This window comes from Micropterus dolomieu, linkage group LG14 (assembly GCF_021292245.1).
Source record: "Micropterus dolomieu isolate WLL.071019.BEF.003 ecotype Adirondacks linkage group LG14, ASM2129224v1, whole genome shotgun sequence".
In the NCBI taxonomy this organism is placed as follows: Eukaryota; Metazoa; Chordata; class Actinopteri; order Centrarchiformes; family Centrarchidae; genus Micropterus; species Micropterus dolomieu.
Genome location: NC_060163.1, coordinates 19,416,123 through 19,434,272, shown reverse-complemented (window position 1 = coordinate 19,434,272; position 18,150 = coordinate 19,416,123). Strand labels below are relative to the sequence as shown.

The window sequence follows — 18,150 nt, the reverse complement described above, 5'->3', positions numbered from 1 at the left end:
ATATTTATAGTGTTCATGAGAAGTAGATGTAAGGATGTTTAGTGTGCATGTGTAAAGGAAACAACAATGAAGAATAAAACAAAGTCGGTAAAACACTAGTCTGAGATGTAACTTTAGTTTGGATAAGAAGAACCTGAATTTTAATCTATAACATTCAAGGTTTTTCTGGCTCTTGGACTTTTAGAAAGTTGGATTAATTAAAGGGAACACAAGGGGGTCAGAAATAAACATAACATGGTTGACTAAGTTTCCTTGGAAGCTGATATCTAGTAAATCAGCTTTAATAACATGGTGCTGTCTAAAAGTAATGATGACAGGAATACTGCTGCAACCCTTAAAACAACAACAAAAGTCTGAAGGGCAGCTGTAAAAAGCTTAGTGAAATTATCTAAACCACTTCATTTGGAGAAAACATGCAAAGCGAGTGCACCCGAAATGTTGGTAATAATCCCTCACTGCACAGAAAGTGCTGTAGGTCAAAGTTGAAGCAGGAAGTTGGTCTCTGAACAGACAGTTTGGGTGATTTAAGATTTTTCTCTTCTCTCTGTCTACTGTTTGGCTGAACTGGTCTGGCTATGACTATTATTAAAACTTAGAATCGATATGTTGCTTGATTTGGTGACCTTCTTAGCAGACAGTTGCCTTTTTAAACATCCAGCAGACACAGAGCCTCTTTATTATATTATGAAGTCACATTTCTGTCCATCTGATGAATCTAAATAAATATTTCACCCTCTATTTAGCTCCGTTTTTGGTCTCTACCAACTCCTGAGGGAAATATCTGGCTCTTTAGCAGCTAAATGCTCCACTATGTTCACCAGACAGTCTCTTAACTGTGTCTCTGCTGTTTGGGCTGTGCAGGAAGTGTACAGTGGGTTTTTAGAGCTCTCTCTCTCTCTCTCTGAACAGCTGCCTGCTGCGTCTGGAAACGATGTGAGATTGAACCAAAATAGTAAAGTTGCAGCCGTAAAAACCAAAATCATGAGTTTAAATACTCTAAAACGCTTCATACAGTTGAGGAGAGCTGCAGAGTTGGGTGAACTGCTCATGTTTCTTTTCCAATTGGACTTTTATTCCCCACTTAAAATAAATTAAATTCAAGATGTTAAAAAACTGGAATAATCCTTTAACACGTGAGTACATTTCATGTGTAGCGAGTGTGTACATTTTTTTGTGTTACCACCTGGTGGCATCTCAGAAGAAATTCTTGATGAGGGGAGTGACTAGTTTCACCCACAGCTTCACGTGGCGGTCCGGCCGCTCAAACGTAGAACCGGAGACCTCAGTGGAGCACTGGTACAACGTCTCCTGCTCCTAAGAGGCACACAGTTTAAAACACAGGTGTGTATTCAGTAGAGTTACACGGTCATTCATCACAAAAAAAAAGAGCCGACCTCCTGCAGCTGGCTCTGTAGCTCCTCGTTCTCCGTTACAATGGCGATTTGGGCCTCCAGGTCACGGTGAACCGAGCGGTAACCAAAATTAGGGGAGCCAATTAGAGTGAGGCAAGGTCGATCCTGCCCCTGGAGGTAATACCACAGGCCTGCAGGAGAGGAAAAAAAGTGCAGTGAGCTAGTGAGGTGGTAATGCTTCAGAGGGGCCGTTTCTCGCAGGGATTTCTGTCGGCCCAGACCACAACTAAAAGGAAGCGCATGCAGAAATCCCCAGCGTCGATCCAAAACCCCAAAGTATGGGAGAGAGAGTGAGTGTACCCGTACACATCCTTGTCCTGAGGCTACGACAGAATGACTGTACAAGCCCTGTTCTCTCACGCTAAATACCAGCGGGACCACAAGAAGAACAGCAGAGCAGGGAAAAGAACAGGGAGAGTAATGTGCTTCATTATTTTCACTGAGCCACACAAAACTAGTCTGGACAGCCAACCCTGGCTTATATTATAATCTCTTGTAAGACATGTTGATTTGATGTGGGAGTTTCTGCAGAAACAATCAGTCGAAAAATGAACAATGATGCTGCGGCTATTGTGCAAATATTTCTGTTTTCAGACATATTTGTGTAAGCTGTCAGCCTCCGAGTGGGCGTTTCCTATTGGTTCAGCGACAGCTGAGAGCCAGCACTGCCAGGAGGTGTGCTGTCAACTTCCATGGTGTGCTACTGCCTGCAGCACGTAAAACTGTTTGCTACGAACGTTGTTACAACATAATGTTAGCTATCGACCGTTAGCACTCCGTGAAGAACACTTAAATAGGGGGTGCCATCACTGCGAAAATGTCTTCTTTTTTGGTAATTACAGAGACTAAACAGTGGTTTTCAAACTTTTTCACATCAAGGGCCCCTAAAATTAGACCACGGAGTTCCATTTGCTAAGATTTTGTCCCAGGGTCGCCCATCTGATAGGATTTTTGCTTATAGATGTTTTATTACAGAACGAGTATGACCAAAATAGTCACACGTTCTATCCTTGTGTTAATTATGGATGGAATTATAATGAAAATAAATGATTCCTCTTTTCTTAGGGGATCCCCCTCAAGCACCTCTAAGCACACAAGTCAAAACACCAAGGAGATAAACCGGTATATTAATTCAGTTTAGACCTCTGAATCGTCCCTATATTTCTTCTGACATTTGTATAGATTAGGTGCTGTTGTGCTTATCGACGGCTGTTTCAACCCATCGGAGACGCTGTTGATAAATCGTAGTTTTGTCTGCGTTATTAAGAATGTCGACGTCATCTTTCTGCACAGCCAGCCACATCCCTGAAAAACAGCGTCAAGGAAGAGACTGTTGCAGCAGTACAGGTTGTCCAATTACAAGAAAACTCATACAATCTACTCTTTCTTTAATTGTCCTCAAAAACTTTAAGTTAATGGCTTCAGCAGCCACAACCACAGCCTCTGTGCTGACTGATAATCACTGCTGATTAAGGCAAAACAAAACGCCCCGCCTGCCAAATATCCTCAGTTTCCTACTTCTCAAAAGTAAAAACTATTACATGCATATGGATGTGTGGTGCTTTCCATACATACAGATGATGTGTTCAGAAATGTAGATGTTTTTGTCACATGATTTGAATTTAATCATTGACCATCACAAGCAGATTTATAAGCACACACCTGCTGATCATTCACAGATTCATCTGTATGACTGAACTAATAAATCAAGATGATCTAAACATTCCTGGTGTGGTTGATGCTTATATTGTCAATGCTTTCTTTAGATTTTGTACTATTGTTCCGACAAAACAAGTAATTTTAAGATCTTGTTGGGCTCTGGGAAATGGTGATAGGGCGTATTTTTACTATTCACTAAACAATAATTTGACAAACTAATAAGAAGAATACAATCGTTAGTTGCAGCCATAGTGGGAATGGTGGTGAGTGCTGTTGTTTTTCCCACCTTTTGCGTGGAAGGTCCACTTTGATCTGTGGTACTCGTGCAGGTGTACTCTCTCCTGCTGGCCCAGCCGGCACACCTGGTTGTAAAACTGTTTGGCGATGTGGATGTAAGCTGCAGGGATCGCTCCGGCGACACCCTTGGCGCCGAAGAACCCGTTGACCTCGGGGGAGGCGGTTAGGATGCGGTAGCTGGCTCCGGCCCCGAGCACCAGCCGCATGTACGCCCGGGTCAGGTTGAAGTAACCCGATGTTAGAAACACAGTGGAGTCTGGCCCGGCGTCTGTCAGCAGGCGCTTGAGGTTTAACAAGAAACGGAGAGTGAGGAAAGATGAGTTGCAGACGTGTTTCTAATTCCTGGTACAAAATAGAACAAGTAGAACTGGTTGCTATGCTATAAACTACGCTGGATATTAGTGTTTTATTACATAGAGGTCACTATTGAGCTTATCACATTCATCTTGATAACAATAAATGTAATAGGATAACATGCTGATTAATGCAGCAGTGCATAATATTTCCTTCCTCATGTTTGCTCAAGTCTTTTTTAATTACTGTAAACACTATTTAAAATTCTGATTTCTTGACTGGAGTTTGGTCTGATTTACTAGTTGAACTTCTGGTTAGAGGTTACTGGTTGATGGAGCTATTCAGTTTAATTATGTGAGGTTTATTTTTGCAAATTTTGTATATTTTGAGATTCATATAGTCAGGAATTATAGTCAAAAATAAATTTTGTCTGTTTACTTCTTTCTTTTTATACACATACTTAAATCTGGTTATTCTCATCGTTAAAAACATCAGCGAGAAAATAAGTCCAGCTAGTGAAACAACTTTATAGTCATCTGTTTTCTGGTGCATGACACAGCTCATTTTCTTTTCATCTCTAGATATCTTTTTAAATTTATTACAGGAAAATGTCTGACGCAAGAAAACCTTGTTTATTGTAAACTTTAATCGGTCATCTTCTTCTTACTGAAACAACATTTGGGTGCATGTGGAAAAAAAATCCAGATTAAAATCAGATTAAACTGATCCATTTTTTAGATGAGTCTGATATGTGCACAACAAGAAGTTAACCTGCAGACGGGCTGTGTTTGTGAACAGCCGCATCACCATCAGTTACCAAGCAACCAATGATGGATAGTCCTGCAACAAGTCTTCCCTTTGTGAAACTGAAAATGTTAAATATACGCGGAGATGCTGCTGATTAAACTTTTTATGGTACTTTAAGACCACAGTGTGTGCTGCTGTTTTACTGAATTACGTTATTGCTCTGATCATTTTATTGCATTCGTTCCCAGAATATGTGACTAATAAAACTGAATCAAGTTCAAATATTTATCATGGTTAATTAGTCACATGGCAGTTTATTAGTCACATGTTCCAAACATCCCTTGATGACAACAAAGGACCTCATCTAATGAGATTTATTACTTGTTATTAAGGAACAAGTTAGCGAGCAAAAGGTCAACTTCAACAAAGCACAAATTTTGGTTTCAAACGTGACGGATCAGAAGAGGTCTCTGTCATTTGGGGGGGGGGGGGGCCTCACCTGTGTGACCTGCTCGTCCACCTGGATCCCCAGAGGTTTCATCTGAACCAGAGGAAACACCCAGGTGTCCTCCTCCTCCCCCTCGTCCTCCGACCCGTTCATCAGCCGCTGCCTCACGTGGGCTGCGTTTACAACCTCCATGATGCGATTCCTCGCCACCGCCGAGAAGTCCTGCCTGTTGCCTGGTTGCCACGGAGATGTAAAATGTGAGTATATACACAGATAAAGCTAAGTGGGTGCAGCGGGAGATGGGTCAACCTGTCCCCTCTGGGTCACAGTGCTCCGGGCTCTCTATGTGTTTGAGAGAATTTACAGCCACTTAAGAGCATGAAGCAGAGAGTAGGATGAAATAAAAATACAACCTAAGCTGAAGAGTTGTTATTTTGGAAAATGCTTGGTTCTGATTGGGTGGCAAATGGCCGAATTGTACATGAGGACACCTCATAATAGTTTAACCATCAATTTAAAGATGTGTTTAGACAGACAGCGAACAAAATTTTCGCCCCCACACAACACAGAAGACACTGGAAAGTAATAACTTGTGCTCAAAGGCTAGTGAGTAGCTCGCAAACATTGTGTGATTAAGCAACCTGCACTTTCTACCACAATTTACATGACGTCATTCTTCTCCACTAAATCTCTTGTCCCACACGACACCACTTTTTCAGAAATCACAAGGGAGTCTAGTTTCGGATAAATTTCACCATAATTTGAATAAAATAAACAAAATTTTCACCCAGCTGGAGAGTCCTGCACTATCTGGAAAATAAATGGGACACACTTGTTGTCGCATTGGGCTGCTTTCATTGGGACTTTACCGTATTTTTCACAAATTTGACTGCTGGACTGTTCGTGTTTATGACGACATGCAACAAAAAAGGTCCCCACTCAAAAGGAAGCCCATAGAAACAACATTTCTTAAAAGGTCCAGTGTGTAATATTTAGGAAGATCTATTGAAAGAAATGCTAAATAATACACATATAACTATGTTTTCAGCGGTGTATAAAGACCTTATATGATGAACCATTATGTTTTTATTATCTTAGAATGAGCCATTTCTGTCTACATACACCGGGGTACATGGAAGTCGCCAAGTTGCGGAGACTTGAGTAGTTGGTTGCAATTTGCAACCCTCTAAATTAGATGCCACTAAAACTTACACACCGAACCATTAAAGCAACATTTTTTTGAAGGCAATACGCGTCACTCATTACTAATTGGTTAATCCAAAATTAAACAAAATACCCGTCTCGCAACATGAAATGGTGTACACAATGTCAGGCTGATTGAATGAAAGGGACTCTCAGTCCACTAGAAGTGAGTGAGAACATATTTGAGTAATTTGGGTGAACCGGTCCTTTAAACTGCAGGTATCTGCACAGCAACAGTATTATGTGGTATATTATCAGTTCACTCCACCTCGTCTGTTATTAGGATGCTTCGTTGGATATCAGTTACAGATCTCCTCTGTTATTCTTATTAATGTCTTTCATTAGAATTTCACCATCGGCTTGTTTCTGAGTAACTGTTCCCGCCGCGTATCGTCTTCCAGCAACACCACTATGACACCACAACTCTATTCCTGGTGTTCGTTACAGCGGCTGTCCAGTCCTGCAGACATGATGTCATTCACCCCTCAAACTAACATCCTGGCATTCTGTGCTCCAGTTACGGACAAACAGTACGTGTACGTGTGTGTGTGTGTGTGTGTGTGTGTGTGTGTGTGTGTGTGTGTGTGTGTGTGTGTGTGTGTGTGTGTGTAGAAAATCCTGACAATTTCAGATCCGGCTGCATGGCTAGCCAACCGCAAGAGCTCTCTCCATCTTTCTCATTGTACTCACAAACACACACCCACACACACACACACTCACACACTATGACCATCATCTATTCGCTTGCCTAAGCTTTCAAGCTCCATTAGCAAAATCCATCGGCCCCTCTTGCTGAAAACCGGGATGCTGCCACTGAGCATGAAGTGTCAAACAGAGTCAAAACACGTTATAAGTGTAAACATGCACACACACAGTCAAGTGTTTGGTTTCTACCTTTGTACGGGTGCACCATGCCCTCCAGCATGCTGACAGAGTCATCAGGCTGAAGCTGCAGGGAAACGTCGCCCACGGCTTCCACCAGGTCGGAGAAAAAGTCGGCGAGCTCGCTGCAGTTCTCCAGCAGCACATAGCGGTCTTGTCTGTTGGTGAAGTACGAGTCGCTCAGGTTGGCCCTGAAAAATGAGAGAAGACCGCTTTTAAGAAACCGGGGAACAGAGAGAGAGAGAGAGAGCACAGAGGTGTTTTGGCAAGGGGAAGGCAAGAGGAAAAAGAGGGATGAAGGGACAACAGTTGGGTCCATTTTGGACCTGGTTCCTGGTTACCAAATTACTTAAGCTCAAATGCTAACGAATCTCTTATCAAACCTTTCATCTGTCTTCACTCTTTTTATTAGCAAAGAGCAAGGGAAAACATACCGATAGGCAGCAGGCTTCTCCTTTGGGGGGGTGATGGAGCAGTGGATAAGACACATGCTTTTGGTGTGAGAGACCTGGGTTCAATTCCCAACTGTGACACGTCCACCACTGTGTCCCTGAGCAAGACACTTAACCCCTAGTTGCTCCAGAGGCGTGCAACATCTGACATAAATAGCAATTGTAAGTCGCTTTGGATAAGAGCATCAGCTAAATGAATAAATGTAATGTAATTTTCAGATTAAATCTGTAGTTAATTATCATTAACTGTGTAACGACTAAAATGAAAAGATTCTTCTCTGGTTAATAAGTCCTGAATGTGTTCTTTTGTAGTGGTGTAGTGGAGCGGTGACTCTTTTCCAGAGAAATTATCTAGCTGACTTCCTCAAGTCAGTTGAAGAATCTCGCAGTTAAACTTTCACATCATGTCAACATTTTAACTTGATGAACTTAACAGCCTCAGTATTTGGACTAAATAGCTCGTGACTTACAGTGGCCTAAATGAATGTGTCAGATACATTTACTTAACATTTCACATATTTTAAGTTTTAGGTTGTTGCTGCTGCAGGGTGTCAGTGAGTTTGTCAGCAATAACTGATGCTTGTCTTGATGCTGTAGGATTTTCTTTTCCTGGAAAGGCAGCAATGGAGGTGCCTTTTTATTTGTTTTTTTTCCCCTTGTACAAGTGGCCATGCTCCCTTCAGGCTCCACCTGCCCATACACGCTGCTCTCCATCTGGCCCTTCCAGTGAACAGCCCGTTACTTACCAGGGAAACCAGTTTAAACGGAGTTTAGGTAGCACATTAGGCAGCAGGTATGACCTTGGATGCCTGACAGCTGACTGTCAAAACAGCAGCAGGAAGTGTAGGCAAAATTACTCATGTTAAACAATTGTCTGTTAGGGTGTGTGCAACCTGTTAATTTCACCTTTTGATTGAAATCTTCAGTTTTGGCAGACAGTACAATCCCTCCATTTGAATTAAGCCATAAAAAGACATTTAAATACCAAATTGCCATGTATTTTTTTTTCTTTTTCTGGGGGTGGTCTTTCATAAAAGAATTTACGATACCAGTACCAAAACCAGTACCATTAAAGTGATACCGATACCAATAGAGTACTTCATTCGGTCCCTTGCATAAAATGCCAATTGTTGAAACCATAGTACTTGATTCGTAGCCTATTATTATTTTTATTGTTGTTATGGACAAGCAAGGTTATCCATTCAATATAACGGTTACATAAAATGAGTCCAAAGTGTCTCCGAACTTCTCCACTGTAGAAACAGAGTGAATCATCTGTCAAGCAACTGAGAATGAACCCTGTCAGAGATCATGCGGAGCTTGAAAAATTCTGACAGCCACAAAATAATTCTGATCGCTTCCAAGACTGACAGACAAGCTACACTACTGTGGGATTTATGTTCTGCTTTAATGATATTATTACGGGAGAAAAGGTTTCAGAGATGAGGGAAACATTAATAACCAGTGTGAAAGTGTGTTAAAATCTCCTTTTTCAAAATCAGGTTTTGCAAAAGGAATGTCGTATTCTATTTAGGCCAATAAGGTACATGTACACTAGTCTCTATTGTTTAGTGCACGTGGTATTTTTGTTTACTTTCCCCGTAAGCCGTCGCTTCAGGTCAGTGTCAGAAGCATGTGCAATTGTGTGTGCTGAACTGAAACGGAGGGGAAACAGCCAGCACAATCCATCACTATGCTCATTGCCACTGGAGCAATGGTGTGCACCGAAAACATTTCCTAGCAATGGTGGTAAACACTAAAACAAGCCTAACCAAAGGTGACAACAGACAGGCGTGAGAAGGAGAGATGACTTAAGTCAAACAAGCAAACTCAGTGTGAGAGTGTGAGAACAGTTATATTGACGCAATGGGTGTTGTCAAGGAATCAACATACCCACTGATGATAATGCTGTCATCAAACAGGTAGACTTTGATGTGCTGTACTCCGATGGTCTCATTGAAGCGCTGAGGGACGAGCAGCCGCAGCAGCCCCCTCAGGTCCGGAGTGTGGTAGAGAGACACCCGCATCTGAGAGGTGAAGCGCTGCAACAGCGGTAGCAGCATGGTCCTCGAGTTAATCTGTCCTGCACATAAAAAATAAATAAGTAAAAATATAAGCAAACAAATTACATTCAGGAGGATGAGCGTGGTGCTCCCTGCTAACCCTGCAATTAAGAGATCTCATGGGAAATGTCAACAACCTCGTGAGCCGCGTGTGTAGTCCAGCAATATTGAGACTTTTAGGTCAGGAGCGTGATTGTTTTCCTGTGAACGCTGCAGAGCTTCCTCCATACAGTCCACCTTAAGAAAAACAAAGAAAGCAGAGGACAATCAAAACATGACTGAAAGAGAAATACACCAATTTAGCACTCATGATAGTTTGAAGGATCAAAATCGATGCAACAGAACCAGAGATCTTTTTTATTCACATATTCCTCTTCCTTCTCAGAATCTGACCTCTACATTAACCACAATGAAACTTGACCGCCTGTGCTAGTAGCAGCCAATATAGCCTCAGAGCCCCCCACCACCTGTCAACAGACTGAATGATATGTAAAATTAGTTCCATCACTTCCATCTGACAGACAGGCAAACATCCATTGCACAAAGTTGGCTAATTTACATCTGCAGTCCCCGAACAGATAAACACACACATAAACACTAATGCAATTAATCCAAATACAAGTTCCAAATTACAATGAATTCTAATCTATTCACATGGTGTACTGAAATCAAGGTGTCAAATCTGTCTGTCAAATTAAAGTACATCTGAAGAGCTGAAACGATCCATTGATTAGTTGATCAACAGAAAATTAAGCAGCAACAATTAATAACCCTTTAATCTTTTCTACGTTAATTTCATTGTAAATTGAATATCTTTGGATTTTGGACTGTTGGTCGGACAGAACAAGACATCTAAGAGTCACCCTGGGCCGTTTTCAATCAATTTCAACTATTATTCAATAATGATAATAGTCAATTAGTTTCTGCCCTACTTATTTTATCTTAATTTGAAAGAAATCAAGATTCTAGACAAACTAAAGAACATCAGCAAATGAGCTACAGCTTCTAGCTGCTCCGCTCTTTTCACTCCGGCAGAAAACTTTCACTGTCACTATGACAAAATGTTGCCTGTTACCACATTTTCATTTGTCACTTCATGCAATTGTTCAGCAAACCACAAACTAAGGTGTGTATTCCTATTTTTTTTTCTCAGCCGGTGACACTGATGGTCACTTTTCAGCATAATATGTTCTTTAAAAGACACACACAAAGTGGGACAGCACAATAGTTATGTCCATGTTGCTCTTATGGTGCTTTCAGACCAAACGCAAATTTAATCCCTGCTTCACGCCGCTCGACAGGAAATCGCTTCTTTGCATGTAAACTCACCGCCCGAACGCTCGCTTCGCTTTTGGTCTGAAAGCACAGTTACACTTGAGCGTTCCAAGATGGAGCTGCAAAACAAAGTAACAGATTATTGAGTAACTGGCAGCAAACACAGGCTTTTATTATGTGTTTACTGAGTGTGGGAAAAGCATGACTAACTCCTTTCTGCACAAAGAGGAAATGGCAGCTCTTCAGAGGGCACCACGAGCATAGAGCATACCATCTTTATTTGCGGCGTGCTTGGCATTTGTTCCCCCACCTGATATCAAAACTGTTTTACTTCGGCTAAACTGTGCATCTAGTGCCCATTCATTATAAGTCACCCCAGAGTGCCTGCTTACATGCCAGTAAAACATTGCTTCTTTCCAGTGGAGAGCTCTGTGGGGACATCACCACCACCAACGCTTCCAGCTCTGCTCTGGAGAGAAATGTGACCATGAGTTGGAGTCCCACCAAATATGATAAATAATGTTGTATGTGGTTCCCGTATCAGGTAACATGAAGACTTCCCAGCCTCTCTTCAGGTAGGACTCTCATACTGCAACACTTGTCTTTGGAAAGAGGGAAAATGACAGGATAAAGTCGCTAACCTGCCTGTCAGCTCGCACTGATCTGTTTCGGTGGATTTACCATAAAGGCTCGAATACTTGTGCACTCCAAATTTAGGTGCAGCTAGCTTAATCGCCTTCTTAGAAACAACTGACAGAAACACTCAAAGAGGGTGAGACCATTTGTTGCCTTTTCTAAGAAGTCAGCCATAGATGGAGTGGATGTGCTAGGAGACAATTCAGCAGAACAGTGTCTGCAAACAGCAGGTTTTGCGTCTTTCTCCGACACTTTAAAATACTTCCACACTGCCGACATGTCAATGTAATTGTTCGGTAAAATTTATTTAATTTAGGCGTCCCTACTTTATGGTGAAATCACTCCTGCAGTTTGCATTCTTCAGTGTAAACCACAAACCGTACTCACATTTTTGTATTGAGTTTATTGTGTCCAATTACAAGCAAACTTTGGCTTAAAAATAAAACTCATATGGACTCACTGCACCTTATTGACTCAACATTTCTAGTAATCCATCATCCTGTGAGGTTACAGAGTTGGCAGCAATCAAAGCTGATTCAAATGCTTTTAACTGTAATACAGCATGTTTGACTTGTCTGTGCCTTTTTCTGTAATTCACCCTCTCTGCTGCCCAAAAAAAAACAAAAAAAAAACACACGAAAAACAGCAGAATATGAGCATCAGTCCAGACTGTGGTTTGCTTTGGGTTAATGTTGTTATGCTAGGCTTTCCAAGCATGAAGAACAGCAGGCTATCACATGCCAAGATTGGTCTCCTTATTCCCACAAACCCTTGCATTTTGGGGTCATTCCTTGTAGTTAGCCTGTAGTACATTTTCATTCTGAACAAACCACACCGCGGTTCTCTTGGAACGCGACTGACTCACATTTTCTGGCATCTCTGACCAGTTATTTGGCACGCGCCTGTGTTTAGTTTTGGGCAGGTGAGAACAATGCCATCCGATGTCGTAAAAAAAAGGTTTGCTTCCCACACACAGACCACTTTTCTCACCAGTTCCTGCTCCAGCTGACCTGTTCCCAGATACAACGAGGCCATCACCACTCGCCTCTTTGCTGTCTTGATTCGTGCCTGAAGTGAAATGAAAAACAGAAACAAACAAACAACAGTGATTTAATGGAATCTCACAAATGTCTGATACTAAGAAATGATAAATGCTACATTTCCTGCCAGTCATGTGCACAGACATTCAGTCTGCACAAGAAAATTCACCCGATTCTTGGAGCCACCAGAGCACCCACCAAACTAGCAAATAAAAAAATACTGTTTTCAGAAAATAAAAAGCAAACTGTGAAAAAAAACTGAGTAAGAAAAATGTCCTTTTTGTGAAATGACAGGTACTTTCTGGAAGTCAAAATGTCCAGAGAGACCTGTTAATCACACAAATCTAGTCACATCTCTAGTTGTATCTAGGACAGAGGTAGATTATTTAACAAGAGAATTTTTGGTTTTTAGATATCCCTCTGAGATTTCTGCCTCCATCTCAAAACATAGAGGTGAAGGAAATTTAGGTTATGGTGCTCACAGGATTGAAAAATTACATTTAAAAAGAAATAATGTTCCACAGAACATAAACAACATCCTGGAAATACTCAAGTACCTCAATTGCACTTAAGTACATTTCTTGAGTAAATGTACTTAGATTCCACCACTAAAATTAGTGTAAAAGGAAATTAATCACATAAATTAATTTCCTTTTGGTAAGGGTGCTATACGTGTGTGTTTTTCAAAATCAAAACTATTAAATTCAGATTCAATTTGTGCTGGCACTAAATTAACTCCATGACCTTCTAGAGCCTTCCCAGCATTCAATGTTATGGGGAAGTGACAATAAACAACAAAATGCTTTTGTGAATCACACCCATTCACACACCCCTGTTACATGAACTTACTTACATAACATAACATTAACTCATCATGACCCACATGAGCATTAAAAGGTGAAATATGTAGTATTTTTAGACCTCATTATATACAAAAATGTAAATATATCAGGGGTCAAAAAGTTCATAAAAATCAAATTAGCATTAAGAAGCCCATTTCTTGTATGTCTAAAGCGAAACAATGGCTTTCCATGAGGGAACTCCTGCCTGGCAGCACATTAACTGCAGCAAATTCCTGTTTTTTTGTTCCTGGAACGTCTGAATAGGCTAAACATAAAAGGAATCCAATGACACGCAGCAGGTGTGGGACTATGTCAAGAAATAAAAAGAAAAAAATCTAAAAGAACATCCAGTAGTCAGTTTTAATTCTAATTGTAAATGTGCCCCTTTCTTTACTTAAATGTGCAGGGTGGCATATTTTCAGAATTGTGTTAACATTTTGTAAAGGCAAAATTTCAAGCAGATTTATTTAACGAGGATTAGGTGGAACACATATGTAGAGGAGACAAGTCAGTTTAGAGCTGAACAATTTACTCCTGTCAACTCAAAACAGTCAGATAGTTTCTTTGTCATCCATCTGTCATTATACATGCCAGCAGGAACATCAGAAAATGCTTATTTTCACAGTGACACTGACCTTCATGGCCTGGTAGAACTGATCAGGTGAGGTGAGGATGTGGATGTGGGTTCCTGGCACCCTGAAGGCAGGTACATGCTCTGCCATCCATTGGAAGCGGGTGCAGAGGCCATCTGTGCCCTGAGCCCCAGCTGACCCGGTGGGCCTGGAGACACGTCGGGGGGCCGGGTCGGCTTCAGCCAGGAGGGGGGCTAGTAGCAGCACCGAGGACCTGGGGGAAACGTGGACATGGCATGAACTTGTTTTTATGTTGGTTCAACTGAACATTTTACAATAGTTTTCTCTAATGTGCAAGTGTATTTACATGTTTATTACAGGACACTGGAAAAACTGGCGAGCGCTGGGCAATAATCTGATGTTATCGTGATCGCTTGTTATCATTTTACAAAACTAACAAAATTTGTTTAGTTTTACATGTGTGAAGGGGTTTGTCTTATGTTACGATCTCACTACAAGGTCCTTTAGTAACTGGAGCTTTCGATCATGTCACACTGTCTTCCACCACAAAAACGTTTGCACAGATTTATGAATTGTACATTATTCCTTTTTTCATGGCACTTTCCTTCAGGTCGACTCAACAACTAAATCAGAACGTACGTTTAATAGCTGTTGTGGAGCTTTCAATCATATCACACGTCAGATGTCACAAGCAGCAAACCCAAGCAACAAAGGGTAAAATGGCCCTCTTATTATTTTATCATTCATCATTCTAAAAATGCAGGTAATGTTTTTATTGCACTACACCTCAGAATACAGAGCAGATAGCTCTGAAAGTGGACGGCACATAACAACTATTCAGCGTGATATTGTTGTGTCGACTGCTGTTTCCAAAGAGAAGATTGAACTTCGAATTTCATCAATGTGATAAATTTTCCATACATCTACCATATCATGATAGGCTGCATAGTAAAAAATATAAATTAATACGCAAACTTGTTTTGGCCTTTGTCACCAGCTTTTTATTGTTCTCCCTTAATTCTGTCCTAGGATTGAAGTTACTTACTCACTATCAGGTCAAACCAAGTCCAGACGGATAAGAAAGTGTAAGAGATTATGCCAATGTTCCCCTTATAGATAATGGATTAGTGCAAATAGAAATGTATTTTTACTATTTGTATTTCTTTTTTTTTTTTTAAAGTCTGCATGGAAATTCAGCTGAAAGTGTGGGTTGATTCAAACATTTCCAGAATAATGAATTCTTGAGAAGTTGCAGGACTCTACAATGGAAAATGAATCGTGCTTCCAGTTTGCCTGAGGAGACTAATGGTAAATGGACTGTATTATATAGCGCCTATCACGTCCTCCAACCACTCAAAGCGCCTCTAATCATGCACACACACACACACACACACACACACACACACGGTGAGCAATTTGGGGTTCAGTGTCTTTCCCAGGGACACGCTGACATACAGCCTGGAGGGGCTGGGGATCGAACCACCGACTTTCTGATTAATGGACGATAAAACGAGTCAGTTTGCACTATCACAGGGAAACAGTTTTTTAAATATCACGTTTTGTCTTGCTGCCGTCAGCAGACACACATCAGAGCTTCCCACCAGCACTTTGAACACACCAAAATACTGCACAGTAATTGTTGGCCAAAGTGAACTAGATTCAAACACATAACATGACAGGGAAGGTGTGCGGTCGGGCGTGACACCGGCCAAAACGTTGGTTGGGATTTTTAAGTGCATTTAAACTAGGGCTGCAACTACAGCTTATTTTCATCATCGATTCATGTAATCTTAATTTCACCAGCACAAGGTGATGTCTTTGTTCGACCAACAGTCCAAAAACCAAAGATAAGTCAGTTTACTATCAGAAAATGTTTGATGAAGGAAACTAATTTAAATTGTTTCATCTTTAAGCGCACAGATCCACAAGAATATTTAACTGTGTGTCTGGTTTTCGTTTGTCAGTGTCCAGAAATTCACCCCAGCACACCACAGCCCTTTTGTGTTTGCCATACAAGCTCACAATTTGTCCTGACAATGCAACCACATTAAATAAAGACAGGGTGGAGTGTCAACCTCAGACATGTCTGTGACCCGCAGAAGCTGATTGTCAAAAGTCATTCTACTAAATTCCTTCAGTTATGATCAAATTTCATCCTACACACACACACACACGCACACGCACACACACACACACACACTTTACGTTTTGGTTTGGATTTGTCCCACAAAAACTGTCTACATGAAGTCCGAGGAAACAAAAGTCACATTAAAAACAGAAGACACAGCTCAAGGCTTTTTTCCAAAGCCACAATGCTGACTGAGTTATAGCAAACACAGAGAGGGTGGGATTTCCCAGTTGTTTGAAATTTGAGTCCTATCATAAACACACAAATTCCTCTAAGAGTACTATGATAAAATAACTGTAGCATGAAAGACAACTTCCTCATATCTATACAGCTTAAGCTGAATTATCTGTATTTTACAGCAGTGCAAAAATCAAGGTTCAAGGTACATTTATTTATCATTCTACAACACAGGACGGCTCAATGAAAGTTCACGCTACACACACAGAATATATAAACAAACATTTAAAATCAAAATAGAATAATAAACATAATTATATGACAAACACAATAAAAAAGGAGTACGCCAATCTTGCTAGTATGCTTATGTAATGTGAAAAGATAAAGAGAGTGCGACAAGAGATAAGGAACACTGTGACCTCTGCTCCAGCTCTGTGTTTCATTACTTTAGGGGACCAATATAAAATAAACTATTACCTCAAGCTACAGTGGAAAAAAAGCAAAGTCAAGGTAGATATGTTAATCCCCAAAAAGGTGTGAAGACAGAAGGAAGTTTTTTAAATGCTGCACACTCTGTTCCAGCAGTGTAGCACATTACGAGCGGTTTCATGATAGTAGCTGAGATGATTTAATGATGTTAAGAGGTTAATTTAATAATACGAGGCTCAAGCTAGTATCTCCAATGAATAGAGGAGCTATTTAGTTTGGTGTGTGACTACGCCACATCCCTCATGATTTGAAGCATGTGATAGGGGGGAAAAAATGTTGTCAAGTCTTCCTCATAATTCCTCAGAATAAAAAAATTGCCTGTCTGGGAACTCTCGTGATTGCCTTGCGTACATCCTCATTCATCTCAACTGACCTAGATTAATTCAGCAAACTGGAAAAGTTGGTTATCATCTTCTCTCGCCGCTCTTAAGATGTAAGATCCGAGCAATATTAGTACAATCATATTGTAAATATTAAAAGCAAGACACTACAGGTGCTGGTCATATAATTAGAATATCATCACAAAGTTGATTTATTTCAGTAATTCCCTTCAAAAAGTGAAACTTGGATATTATATTCATTCATTACACACAGACTAATATATTTCAAATGTTTATTTCATTTAATTGTGATAATTAAAACAGAAAACTAATGAAAATCCCAAATTCAGTATCTCCAAAAATTAGAATATTACTTAAGACCAATACAAAAAAAAGGATTTTTAGAAATGTTGGCCAACTGAAAAGTATGAACATGAAAAGTATGAGCATGTAGAGCACTCAATACTAAGTTGGAGCTCCTTTTGCCTGAATTACTGCAGCAATGCGGCGTGGCATGGAGTCGATCAGTCTGTGGCACTGCTCAGGTGTTATGAGAGCCCAGGTTGCTCTGATAGTGGCCTTCAGCTCTTCTGCATTGTTGGGTCTGGCGTAACGCATCTTCCTCTTCACAATACCCCATAGATTTTCTATAGGGCTAAGGTCAGGCGAGTTTGCTGGCCAATTAAGAACAGGGATACCATGGTCCTTAAACCAGGTACTGGTAGCTTTGGCACTGTGTGCAGGTGCTGAGTCCTGTTGGAAAATGAAATCTGCAGCAGGAAGCATGAAGTGCTCTAAAACGTCCTGGTAGACGGCTGCATTGACCTTGGACCTCAGAAAACACAGTGGACCAACACCAGCAGATGACATGGCACCCCAAACCATCACTGACTGTGGAAACTTTACACTGGACTTCAAGCAACGTGGATTCTGTGCCTCTCCTCTCTTCCTCAAAACTCTGGGACCTTGATTCCCAAAGGAAAAACAAAGTTTACTTTCATCAGAGAACATAACTTTGGACCACTCAGCAGCAGTCCAGTCCTTTTTGTCTTTAGCCTGGGCGAGATGCTTCTGACGCTATGTCTTGTTCAAGAGTGGCTTGACACAAGGAATGCGACAGCTGAAACCCATGTCTTGCATACGTCTGTGCGTGGTGGTTCTTGAAGCACCGACTCCAGCTGCAGTCCACTCTT

General features: G+C 40.9%; 1 protein-coding gene across 4 annotated transcripts in view; it reads right to left on the bottom strand.

Annotated features, from left to right (window-relative positions):
- Positions 1-18,150, bottom strand: part of LOC123983624 (CDP-diacylglycerol--glycerol-3-phosphate 3-phosphatidyltransferase, mitochondrial) — a 28,660-nt gene that overhangs the window by 4,599 nt on the left and 5,911 nt on the right. For 2 of the 4 annotated variants that reach the window (XR_006828240.1, XM_046069918.1), the window contains exons 2-10: positions 13,886-14,096; positions 12,359-12,436; positions 9,595-9,694; positions 9,288-9,477; positions 6,955-7,133; positions 4,909-5,090; positions 3,358-3,649; positions 1,395-1,543; positions 1,166-1,314 (exon numbers count right to left, since the gene is read on the bottom strand). Coding sequence is in view for 2 of the 4 variants with exons in the window: in XM_046069918.1 (XP_045925874.1) it covers positions 1,195-1,314; positions 1,395-1,543; positions 3,358-3,649; positions 4,909-5,090; positions 6,955-7,133; positions 9,288-9,477; positions 9,595-9,694; positions 12,359-12,436; positions 13,886-14,096 (1,501 nt within the window). In the remaining 2 variants the exon portion in view is untranslated. The remainder of the gene's footprint in view (positions 1-1,165; positions 1,315-1,394; positions 1,544-3,357; positions 3,650-4,908; positions 5,091-6,954; positions 7,134-9,287; positions 9,478-9,594; positions 9,695-12,358; positions 12,437-13,885; positions 14,097-18,150) is intronic. The other 2 variants (XR_006828239.1, XM_046069917.1) reach the window with 1 other exon arrangement.